The sequence below is a fragment of the Danio rerio genome, chromosome 21 (genome assembly GCF_052040795.2).
Source record: "Danio rerio strain M-AB ecotype USA chromosome 21, GRCz13ab, whole genome shotgun sequence".
Lineage (NCBI taxonomy): Eukaryota > Metazoa > Chordata > Actinopteri > Cypriniformes > Danionidae > Danio > Danio rerio.
This window is the reverse complement of record NC_141041.1, coordinates 45,375,001-45,388,115: the sequence shown is the minus strand read 5'-3', so window position 1 is coordinate 45,388,115 and position 13,115 is coordinate 45,375,001. Positions and strand designations below refer to the sequence as shown.

At 40.5% G+C, this 13,115-nt stretch overlaps 1 protein-coding gene across 3 annotated transcripts in view; it reads right to left on the bottom strand.

Moving 5' to 3' along the window:
* The window catches only part of coro6 (coronin 6), a 49,318-nt gene that overhangs the window by 8,506 nt on the left and 27,697 nt on the right, over positions 1-13,115 (bottom strand). For 2 of the 3 annotated variants that reach the window (XM_087299363.1, XM_087299364.1), the window contains exons 6-11: positions 12,730-12,849; positions 11,595-11,699; positions 11,377-11,522; positions 6,033-6,090; positions 5,681-5,908; positions 2,449-3,080 (exon numbers count right to left, since the gene is read on the bottom strand). In XM_087299363.1, the coding sequence (XP_087155489.1) occupies positions 2,958-3,080; positions 5,681-5,908; positions 6,033-6,090; positions 11,377-11,522; positions 11,595-11,699; positions 12,730-12,849 (780 nt within the window). In that variant the 3' untranslated portion in view covers positions 2,449-2,957. 3 annotated transcript variants of the gene reach the window in all.

The window sequence follows — 13,115 nt, the reverse complement described above, 5'->3', positions numbered from 1 at the left end:
ACTGTGCTGATGGAGTGTGTGTGTTTACAGCAGTTTGACTGATAAATATGAGTCTGTAGCTAAATCGTTTGCCCGCAAAGCAGCATTTCGCATTGTTTACATTGTTGCTACAGCATACCGTTAACGCTAGACACTGAACATGTCATGATCAATTTTAACTAATAAAAACAATTACAGGTTGTAGCTCACAGCTTCTGCTTTGAGGAAATTTAAAGGTGCAGTAGGTGATCTGCCAAAATGCCAACCGCTTAGCATATTATCTTTGGACGGAGGGGAGGGACTGTGATTCAAACCCACACCCCCTGAAATCGCGAGCGCGCGCATCGCGTCACAACAGCCGACAGACAACCCACTAGTTCATGCAATTCGCCAGTTAGTTAGTGCCAGAACCGTGCAGGAATTACATGAAATACTTTGCCACACTTACATGCTATTTCAGAGCGAATATTCAGAGTAGCATGGTAACCAGTATAGGAAGGCTGTCATTGTTCAAAAATGACCCAATGTGAATATAAAAGCAACTTCAGCTCAATAAAGCAGGCTAGGCGGAATAGCGCTATTTACTGGTGTTTTGTTGTTAAACTAAATATAAATCTACATTATAGATGCTGTCAAAGAACCTTATGAAACTGAAAATAGTCACATCTTTCACCGGGAGATTTCAGTGGCTGAACAACACGCCTGTGCAAGTCATTCATAACACAATCTAACATAAAATAGCTTCAAAACAGAACATGACCTGTCTAACAGTGATACTTCAGCCATGGTGTCGTCCTTCCTCCAGCGTGCTAAAGTAACTCCAATATTAATTCAGGTATTTAAAAGTTTCAATTCAGCATTTGATTTCTCCCGGTCCGTCTCATGATCGCGCGGCTGCTTTAAGGGCGAATTATACCCGCGCCTGGCTTTACAGTAATCTGCCTGAGCTCGGCTGTCCTTCGGCGCCTCCGGCTCCGACTCGGCATCTGCAAGCGGCCCGCAGCTCGCTCGCGCACGTGCGTTTGTGATGCAGACGGGCACGCACTAATGGAGGATCTGCATGAACACATGCGCAGAAGTCAGAATCTACATTTGCTGACAGACAGTCTGACCAGCTTATCGGAATTAAGGGAGATGACGGTCCGACTCTATTTAATTTGATGAACATTTTTTAGTTTTATGCTTTACCCAGAATATAAAAATACATATAAACACATTTAGATCATTTACTGTAATCATTACTAGACTGTGAAGAGAGTTTCAACCAGCACAACAAAAAATGTTTCTGAAGACAATCACCTACTGCACCTTTAAGCTGAATCCAGCACTGTACTTGGAGAGATTTTGGAGCTGTTTTGTCAAATCATGCTTGCTATGTATTTTATAATTCTCTGGAACATAATTAATATTGAACTGTAAGCACTTCCGTCTTTGTGTCGTGTCCTTTGGAAGCCCAAATACATAAACGGACGAAGCTCTGTGGAAACAGCAGTGTTAAGACGCATTTTTAGCTTTATCTCTGCTATAACGTTACAGCGCCTCTGGCCACGGCCCTTACCTGCACAGTGTGGGGTGCGCAGTAAACAAACTTGTGATATTTGTGAAATATTTTTTGTAGTCCCCAAAATTCGTTCATTGTAGGCTTTGCTAAGCTAACTTTATAAAAACCAAGGTCTCCCTTTGCATTGAACTTAGAACTTTTCACATTCAGAGATGTTGCTTATGTTCACACAGCTACACATCAACTAAGTTTAAAATATGATATCGTAGTGGACCACCTCTTTAAGTAACTTCCCCAACACTGGTAACAGACATGGCATTGGTTGTCGAGCACTTTGTCACACTACAGAAGAAATGATTGAATGCTGTGTCCAGAAACTCATTTTTTAAGAGTTCACACTTAGCTGATGATTGATAATAAAGCTAGTTTGGCGTGCTGTCCCGGGAGAGAGCCCTGAGCTTATAAGATCCTCGAGCCTTGGGCTCCCTCCCGTTGCAAGGCGAGAGGGGAGTTTGAGCTCAGGTAGATCTCGATGACTCCCCCTCTTGCTTGTTGTAGTGTCAGATATGGATGCTGAAAGGTGTACTCAGAGTTTAGCTAAAGTATTTTGATTAATTGTTTAGAGTGCTTGTTTTTGAACTGTGGGAGGAAACCGGAGGACCTGGGGAAAACCCACGCGACCACGGGGAGAACGAGCAAACGCCGCACAGAAATGCCGTCTGGTTTGGAAAGGAATTAAACCAGGGGCATTCTTGCTGTGAGGTAACAGCGCTAATCGCTGGCCACCGTGACGCCCGTTTTAAAGGAGGGAAAGTAGGGTTGGGTGGGGGGGTTTCTTCAAGACGAAGATATTGAGATGAGAAAAGTCTGGTTATTTATAGTGAGTTAAGGATCGTCTGATAGGATAATCAGTCATTAGCTAAAGTTGGAACAGCTGTGAACAATCATAAGCACGTGATCCCCTCGAAATTTGTTTATAAATAAACTTCACTTGTTGTTTACGAATCCTCGTGATCCTTAACGTCAAGCAAATCAGGACAAAATTGTGTAACCTGAACAGGGCTTTATACAGTAACCACATGAGCTTTACTTTAAAATCACACGTGGAACAAAAGTGGGTATTTGAAAATGTGTGTTTCTCATGTGAGTCTCATATTTTCTATAAGGGGAGTCCGAAACAGTAAAGCCGAATAGCTAATACTGTGTACTATCACACAATATTAGCAATGTCATTAAAGCATTATAAGTGCCTTTGCAATACTAAGTTTCCTAATGCTCCGAAATGTGCTGTATCTAATCATTCATTCACATTTAAAAAGAGCCTGTGGAGACAAGCGGTGGTGGAGCCGCTTAGTGTTGACTAAAAGCAAATAGTATGTGGGCGATTTGAAGTGGCTTTGGCCTGTCTGTGCTCATACTTGGGTTGTGAGGGGTTAGCAGTGAACCGGGCAGCTGTGCACAGGACCGGTTGCTTTATTCAGACTGTGCCATTAGTGTACTTCGAAAGCTTATTCTCTAAGTCACAGATTCGCTTCTCCTGCGAGAGGACTGTCGCCTTCAGATTTTGGATCTCCTCAATGAGCTTCTCCAACAACTGAGGCTAGAATTTGAAAGAAGATGGAGAGAGTAGATGGAAAGAGAAGACAGAAAGTGGTAGTAGAGAGAGAGGGGGAAAAGAGACAGCAAGTCAAGGATAGTCTGGATCTGAAAAAAGATGTTTAGCTTGTAGAGATGGGAATCAATTCATATTGTTTTATTGATTGTTTCTAATGACTCTTCTTAGAAATTAAAGGAAGTTCACTCAAAACTCAAAATTTCCTCACCAATTACTTAAACTCAAGTGGTTGTAAACGTTTATGAATGTTCTGCTTCTGTTAAACAACACTGAATATTCTGAAGAATGTTGGTAAAAAGCAGCAATTGACATTCATAGAAGAAACAAAAATACTGCGGAAGTCAATGACTGTTTTCAGCATCCTTCATTCTATCTTTTCTGTGTGTTCAATGGAAGACAGAAAGTCAAACAGGGTTGAAACAAATGGAGGCGTAAACAGTGACAATTTTGATTGTGCCATGGACATATTCCAGGATGACGATGCAAAGATTCATCTGAAAAAGGTTTCATTTTGACCACCATTTGGCCTGAAATCAATTGAACATCTTGAGATGCAACGACTCAGGATCAGGTAGTCGAGAGTCTCCCATCAAACAATAAAAGATCTTAAAAAATAAAAGAATGAATTTCTTAATGGAAATAAACTGCGATATTGCATAAGGTCACTGAAACAATGCCATGCTACTGCACCCAACCTGCTCTGAGCTGAGATTGAACCAGTGGTTCTTTTTATGGGAGTCGGTTGCTCTAATAAGAAGGCTAAAAACCACAGACTGTAGCGTCTGTCGCTAGAGCACCTTTTGAGGTCAGGGGAGTAAGGTTTACCTGCATAGCATTTCGCTAGATGGCCTCCGTTACACTTGCCCCCCCCCCAAACCTCACTCCCATCCCAGACGAGCCCCCACGTGTAACCCACCGGTCCTACTGCACCCAACCTGGTCGGAGCTGGGATTGAACCAGCGATTCTTTGAATGGGAGTCGGTTGCTTCAACAAGAAGGCTAAAGACCATGGCCTCTAGCGTCTGCACCTAGAGCACCTTTAGAGGTCAGAGGAGTGAGGTTTACCTGCATAGCATTTTGCTAGCTGGCCTACATTACATATAGAATGCCAGAAACATGTTAATTCCAGTAATAAAGTGCCAACTGTACACTCAAATTTGTTCAATTCTAGAAAATAATATTTTTTTGACCCTGGAGTCTATATATTTGCTATATTTATAATACAAAGCCTCCAGCACTAACTATTATATATAATAATATATATAAGCCGAATATAAAGAATAAAGGCAGTTTTTATTTTCTTTGAAGCCATTTTAAGGTCAAAATTATTAGCCCCTTTAAGTTATTTTTTCTGATAGTCTACAGAACAAACCATCATTATATAATAACTTGCCTAATTACCCTAACCTGCCTAATTAACCTAGTTAAGCCTTTAAATGTCACTTTAAGCTGTATAGAAGTGTCTTGAAAAATATCTAGTCAAAAATTATTTACTGTCATCATGGCAGAGATAAAATAAATCAGTTATTAGAAATGAGTTATTAAAACTATTATGATCAGAAACGCGTTGAAAAAAGGGGGGCTAATAATTCTGACTTCAACTGTATATATATATATATATATTTGTACACCATTACACAGTATCGCAAATCTTGATTAATTTTCTATATGCTTAGAATTTGTGATGATGGCTATTACATACAGTATTTGATCCAGTAAATGAGTCAGGAGACCAACTGACTGACTGAGAAAGTAGTGGAGCAATAATTTATTCATAAGAGTCATTTGTAATTTTAAATGATGCATAGATGATGTAATGCAGAGAACTGTACATTTTCAGTAGTTTAATATAGTAATAAAACAAATCATCTTTTGCAGCAATATCACTTTTGTAGCAATATGAGACAATGGCTGCATCCGAAACCGCCTATGACTCAGTGGGTACTGCATTTAAATTTAAACGTATGTATGTGAAAAGTATGAATGGAATTCGGACGTACTACATCCTCCATTTTGACATAGTCACGTGACGTACCTGCGTAATTTACGTCGCTTTACTCCCATACATGAATTCGCTCGCGGGGCATCATGGGATAGCGCAGCGTGCATGGAATGCGCACTCCAGAATCTCGCCGGAAGTAGTAAGTCATCCGGGTACTTCTCGCGTACTGCTCACATACTGATTTTAGCGTACTATATGGAATGGAAGTATGCGGTTTCGGTTCTGTTGAACGCAAAATGAAGATGTTCTAAAGAATGTTGTAGCCATTGACTAGTATCTTTCATAGAACTCAGTGGTTCATGGTTTCCAACATTCCTCAAAGTGGCTTCTTTTGTTGTTTAACTGAAGAGAGAATCTCAAAAATTTTGGATGTGTACATTTTCATTTTTGGGTGAACTATCCATTTACACCATGTGGAAACAGCATTTATCATCTGATTTGCAAAGGGAATTTGTTTTTCAAATAACTGAAAAGGATTCCCAGCCCTATTTGCTTCTACGGAAGTTTTGAAAAAGATGCCGAAGAAACAAAAGCAATGAAGGAGAAATTTGAAGACCAAGAAGAATCCAGATGTTCTACTCACTGGCAAACTGCTTCCGTCTACGGCTGACATGCTTCTGCGTGTGGCAGGTCTGCTGTCTAGAACGTTCTTCTTGGACACCTTCAGCTCTCTGCTTTTGGGAGGAACATATCCATCCCTCATGGACACGAGGATGGGGTCGGCGTCTCGTCCATCCATCCATTCCTCAGGCTCCACAGCTGGATCTGGACCTGCTGTGTCTGGGAAAAGATCATCCTGGAAGAGGTCCGACTGCAAGTGTAAAAACAGAGGTACTTTTACTCATATCATCAGCTCTTCTGTTTCTGCTACATGAGTTTATTTCTACACAGTACTTCAATATTAAAACGGCCTTAATCAATAAGCTTGAGCTTACCTTTCTGGGTACTGTCATCATGATAGGCTCACACTTCCTCTCATGGAGTTTATATAATCTGTTACAGAAAAAAGACGATTCGGGAATGCTCAATATGATCATTTAGCTTATTAGACAAAGACATAAAGGGCTAAGTTCAAAGAAATGCAATTGGATTTCATACTGAGATCGTTACTGTAAGAGCCAGTTATGCATAATTCATTTGTGATAATAATTTAGTTAAAAGGGTTAAAACATGATAAAAGTTGAAATTTAAATATAATAAGAAATTCATTGTGATTGTATTACCTCTCAATAATGACTTCAAACCACACTGAACTGAGCTAAACTGAACTGAACTTAAACACTAAGAACTGAACTACCCTGATCCAGCTACTATGACCATTTATGTGAAGCTGCTTTGACACAATCTACACTGTAAAAGCGCTATACAAATAAAGCTGAATTGAATTGAATTGTATTATCTAAAATGCATAATTTAATAATTGATACAATTTTTAAAACAGTTTCTTTGGTATTTTGGCTTCCGACAACAATTCGTCATGAGGTCATTAGTTCATACGTTTAAGTCAGATTGGAGTTATGGATGTTGGGCGCAACACAGTGTTTTGACCGAGCTGATCGAGTCTATTGTAACTTTGTATTTTTGTTTGCATTTATTCAGTAAACCTTTTCTTTAAAAGAAGATTCGGTCTTACTCGCGTTTTTGCAAATACTGGTTGTAGAAATAGAAGCTGCAAAAGGTGGTACGTAAGGATTTGTACGAAAGGTGTGCCATTACAGTTACAAAATACTTTTATTTATATTTTCAAGCATTTAGAAAGGCCTGAAAATATCATCGTCTACGGCCAGTTTAGTTTATTCAATTCACCTATAGCGCATGTCTATGGATTGTGGGGGAAACCGGGGCACCCGGAGGAAACCCACGCAAACACGAGCATGCAAACTCCACACAGAAATGCCAACTGAGCCAGCCGGGACACTCACCAGCGACCTTCTTGCTGTAAGGCAATAGTGCTAACCACTGAGCCACCGTGTCGTCGCTACATGTTCAATCTACAGTAATACATGAGTATTTAATAACTAAAACAACAATGGTGGACTACAGGTATACTAACGCATACTGTACGCACTATTTTTATTCGAAGTGACATTGTCAACTACTGACTCAGGATTTCTGCAGGTTTCATCAAGGTAAATTTACAATTTGTAAGACATTTTAAGACCATTATGAATGAATTTTTCGAAGTATACAGGGCTAAATGCTAAGGATTTTTTTTTATATCCCAGTTGGAAAAGATTTTCACTTGCCCTATCAAAACATGATAATAAAAAAATATAGATCAGTGTCCTCAGCAGTAAATGAATGAAGAACTTTTAAACAAATATTACTATAAGGAAAGGAAGTTAATGCTATTTTTAAATAAAATGTTTTATTGAGATGGCTTATTAGTGAATGTATAGGTGTTGGCCAGATTGGGTAGCTACTGTATACATGGACAAAGGAAAATGAAGACCTGCAACACAATATTTCAGTAAATGTAAGACTTTTTAAGGCCTAAAATGTAGCTTAAATTTAGTTTGAGACATTTTACCCTGTGATCAAGAATGAATAATACAGCTTTTTACATTTTTTAAGTCTTGTTGTTACATTTAAAACACTTTAAAATCCAAAAGGAAAACTTGGCATTTTTAGTGCACTCTTATCATATAAATGTAGACCTGTGGTCACCAAGGCTGTTCATTTAATCAAAAATATAGTACAGTTATGTGTGAGTGTGGTTTTACCATCTAAAATTTGTGATTTCTATTATAATGGATTTTATTTTTCTCCTGCAATGACAAAACAGATTTTACAGCATTATTACTTCAGCCTTCTGTGGTTAATAAATGAGTTATGCTGATTAATATTTAGTTGAAGTGGAGATATTATTTCAGTCTTTTTTTCATGTATTTGTAACATTATGAATGTCTTTACGGTGCCGTCAGATCAGTTTTAAACATCCTGGCTAAGGGGAGGGAATATGAATTTTTTGTAGAATACTTGGTAGAATAAAGTATATAAACTTTATAAATATATAATATTACTCAAATACATATAGCTACACTGAAAAAATATACTTCAATAAAGTTTTCCATATTTTGTGAATTATGTTTGAATTTTTTTATTATTTATGCTTTAGAATTGCATTATGGGATCTTGATCTTTCTTCTGACAACTTATAACCTTAAAAAGTTGGGAAAAGTTACTTTTTATTGACATTTTTAATAGTTTAAAGCTGTGGTGTTCAAACTCAGTCCTGGAGGGCCGGTTTCCTGCATATTTTAGGGTGCTTTCACACCTACACTTTTGTTTCGGAACCTGTATCGTTTGCCCAGTTAGCGCGGTTCATTTGGCACATGTGAAACCACCAGTCGCTCTCGGATCCGCGCCAAATCATTCGCACAGAGATCGCTTGAATGAGGTGGTCTCGGCTTAATTGAAACGAACTCTGGAGCAGTTCGATTGCAGTGAAAAAGCAAACGATCCGAGCGTGGTTATATCACTGTGTTTTATGGATGTATAATGGGCATACGGCTATATGAAGAGAGAATTATGAGTAGGGCGGGAAGTTTCGTGAGTCTCCGGATGCCCGCTAACGAGTGATGATCTCCCGGTAATCTCGCGTCTACCTCCCGGTCCTCAAATAGGCTACGTCGCGCACCCTTCTCACCCCTCCCCACCGCATCTCTCCTCACTCTTCAGGCACGTCGGGCACACCTTGTCAAACACACCAAACCACCACCTCTCCTGACAGCTGAGCGGGACGCTGCAAAATAAACCCTGACACTCTGACCAATGTGAGGAGAGTTTACTCACACGTGACTTGTTTTAGCTCTTTTGGTCCGATTAGAAACTTTGCCGTGTGAAAGTGAACCGCTCCAAGAGCAAAGAGCAACAATGTCAAATTTGTAATCTCTGTCTCGGAACAACTGAATCGATTCACAGGTGTGAAAGCACCCTTAATTATAACCCAATTAACCACACCTGAACCAGCTAATCAAGACTTCCAGGCAGGTGTGTTGGAGCAAGTTAGAGCTAAACAATGCAGGACACCGGCCCTCCAGGACTGAGTTTGGACACCCCTGGTTTAAAGAGATAGATTGTCTGTGTTGGTGTTGCACTGTCAGGTCCTGTGTTCCATGTTTTCATCGTTCCCCTATGTGTGTTTGTTTTCATCATGTGACCCTTTTGTTCTAGTTCCCGCCATTTGTTAATGTTCATTAGTTCCACCTGTGTTCCTCCCCTGTGGTCAATGTCATCATGTCCTTGTGTATTTATGCCCTATAGTTTAGTTAGTCCATTGTTTCATTTCTATAGTCTTTCTACCCCAGTGTTTTCTTTTATTTCCCCTTGTGTTTACCCCATGGTTTCCATCTACACCCTTAAATTCCTCATCCTTATGCTGAAGCAAAAGGAAAGCAGCCTCGAGGACAATACAGGACGATTTTTGTTCCTAGTATCTCAATCCAGCTAGCCGGATGACATGCTCTGAGGGTTTCACAACTCTAAAACCACTTGCAGAGCACTGTCGTCCGAAGATGGCTCTTGAGGCAATCTCGCCACCAATGTGCAGTGGAAACTGGCGAGGAACAGATCATTGTTCACTGTCTGTGGCACTCCAAACCCAGTGACCAGCCCATCGCCCATCTGCAGTGATCATGCACCAGAGCCCACCGCAAACGGAGAGCCACCCGTGGTGTGCCATTGAGAGCGACAGAGCGGAACATCACAGAGCAGGAAGAGCTCAACCAACCGTCTGACAAGGTGTGTGAGCCGGCAACAACGCTGAATGTGGTAGTTCTGGTGGACATTGAAGGACGAGCGAGAGCCCCGCCCACCTACCTACCACTGAGGGTGAGCTGTCCCTGGACCCAGAAATGCTGCTAATAGACTTCTGGAGCGAAGCCTTCCGCTGTTCCCAAACAGCCTTTCAGCCTTTTGATCCCAGGGGACGATAGCTAAAGAGTCCTGAGCAGCATCCCACCCTTCTTCACCTTCGCTGATGTCATCACCTACAGCCATTCAGGCAACTTCAGCGCTGCTACAGTCAGCCAGTCCCACAGTTCACCCTCCAGCTCCAACTGAGGAGGTCTCAACGAAGGCCTGCCAACCTGTTTTGCCGACCAGAGGTTGTCATCCGACTCTTCTCCTCTGCCCTCCGACCCAACGTCTCCACGTTGGCTCTTTCTTCCCTTATCTCCTCTGTGGACCATCAGCCCACCAGCTCCCTTGTACCACCAGCTCCCTTGTACCTCCAGCTCCGTCTTGGTCACCCTGCCTCCACCTCTGGACTTCGCTCCTCTGGTCGGCCTCGTCCCTCCATCCTGCCAGCTACGTTGAGCTCCTCCTTCCTTCCAGCTACACCTCGCTCCTCTGTCGCTCTGGCTCTGGCTTTCAGACTTCGTTGCTTCGGTCGGATCAGCCATCCGCTTCACCTCGGCTCTCCAGAACCTGGACGCCACCTTCACCCTACGGCTCTTCATCTCCTCCTTGGGCTCCACTTCTAGCTGCGGTGTCTCCCACGGTTGGCCCCCTGAAGTCGTCAACCACTCCTCCCTCTGTCGACTCCACCTTGGGCCATCCTCCTGGCTGTGTCCTAGGTCCTACGCCTCCTGCATCAGCTCTCTTCCTGGCTCCTCCCTCCGGTGACTCCTCCCTGGCCACCTCCTCCTTACCACGTGCTCCAACTCATCTCCTGGCTCCTCCCTCCTAGAGTCTTCCCTGACCACCTCCTCTCACCCTTCTGTTTATTGTTTAAGGCGCTTTTTAAAGGGGGTGAGGTGGGGGTGGGGAGATGGTGTAATGTCAGGTCGTGTGTTCCATGTTTTTTGTCATGTGATCTTCACCCATGTTTTCCTTCTCCATGTGTCTTTGTTTTCATCACGTGACTCTTTTGTTTTAGTTCCTGCCATTTGTTAATGTTTATTAGTTCCACCTGTGTTCCTCCCCTGTGTTTGCCCAGGCTTGACATGTACATTTTGCTGCCAAAAACCTTGTAATAAGCTGCCAGTACATTTTCTGTTATTTTACAGATTAATTTCTCTGTATATTATTTCTTAATCAACACATTATTTCAAACTACTAACATCCCATTATGCAATTCACAACCATAAATAACTGGAAAACACAGAACTAACTGTTTTACAGTGTACTAAATCTATTTATTTATTAGTGAACTTTTACAAGCGGTCTTTTTGTTATAGCTGTACGTGTAACTGAATCCACATCATACAGCTATACTAGCACAAGGAACTATTGATCAGTATTTGATATTTGCCGGTGTAACCGTGCAGAACTGACCTGGCGATCTCACACTTGCTGACATCCACTCCTCTCTTGGGCATGAAGCCCATTCCTCTCTGGGGCTCCTTGCTGCTGAATGTGCTGATGTAATGCACATACGGAGGCTCTTCTGTGATCTCAAAATACCGAATACTGCTGTCACCCTGTGGAGACAGAGACTACTTTACAGCGCCTGTCTGCGAGTGATAACAAATGAAGACGCAGCCGAGTCATACCTTGCCACTGAGATACACTATATTAGTGTCCGGATCATAAAAAGGCAATAAAACTCCATTACTTGTGTCCAACTCCAGTAATGCAATGGGCTCTTCAAAATTAGTCTGAAATGACAGAATTTACACCATCAGTTATATGTAAGAAAACCAGGGCAGTGAGATTAAATGGATAACATGAGTAAATCTTAAAGCAGCAGTTCAACCCAAACATCCAATTCTGTCATCATTTATTAGTCTTCAGGTGTCAGAAATTGTGCTAATTTTTTTAAACATAAAGATGTTAATAAAGCCTGAAAGGTTTTGGTCCATCTGCTGAGGTCCAGATGAACAAAAAGTAATTAAATTAAAGCCATTTTAAGTTGAGTTTATTTAACTATGTAGAGTTGAAGGCAAAATAATTAGCTCTCCTGTGAAATTTCTTATATTTCCCAAGTGAAATTCAATGAAGGAAATTTCAGTATTTTTCCTATAACTTTATTTTCTTTAGGATAATGTCTTTTATACAGGGCCGGAGTGGGACTCCTTTTCAGCCCTGGAGTTTCAAGCCTTAGACCGGCCCACCTCAGTTCACAACTGACTATATTAAAATAAGGTCGTTTCTAATGACACTATCACGTCTTTTTTAAAAAAACAGCTGCTTTAGAACTTCAAATGTTCAACAACCTTACAATTTTATACGTCTTAACAATAAAAATGAAAAAAATAAAATAAAAAAAAAACTAAGGAGAGGTTAGAACACGGGTCGACAGCATCGTAACGCAACGTGCTGACCACTGGACCACAATGGCAATGTTACGGTTGTGTGGACGGAATGATAGTTACAGGCTGTATTTTGTTCATGTGGCTGCGAGACAATGAATAAGAAGAGCGGAGCTGCGGCAAAACAATGAATACACTGCAAAAAATATACATACATACATACATACATACATACACATATATATATATATACATATACATATATATATATATATATATATATATATATATATATATATATATATATACATATATATATATATATATATATATATATATATATATATATATATATATATATATATATATATATATATATATATATATTTATTTTTATTTTTTTTAAGTGAAATGCAATTTTAATTTGTATTATTACCGGATCCCACAGTCCAAGCTCCCTCTGGCTCATCCTGGTGAAGCCTGTGGTGAAAATATTACCCTCTCGAGTAAAAATGGCTCTCATCGGCCTGATGCCCTCATGTGGAGACAGTCTCTCCTGCAGGAGGAAAAAACCTTCACTTCAACCTGTTAATCTTTTAAGAAATTCTCCACTTTTTATTTCAATTATTTATTTTGCATTATCACATAAAAAATGCTTAATGAAAACGCCGAGATGAACATAAATTTGGAAAAACTAAATGAGTAGAATAAACTTTATCTAATAACAGAAAGTGCACATACTCTCAGAAATAAAGGTACAGGAGCTGTCACTGGGGCAGTGCCTATTCAAAACATACATATTTGTACCCAAAGAATCCACAG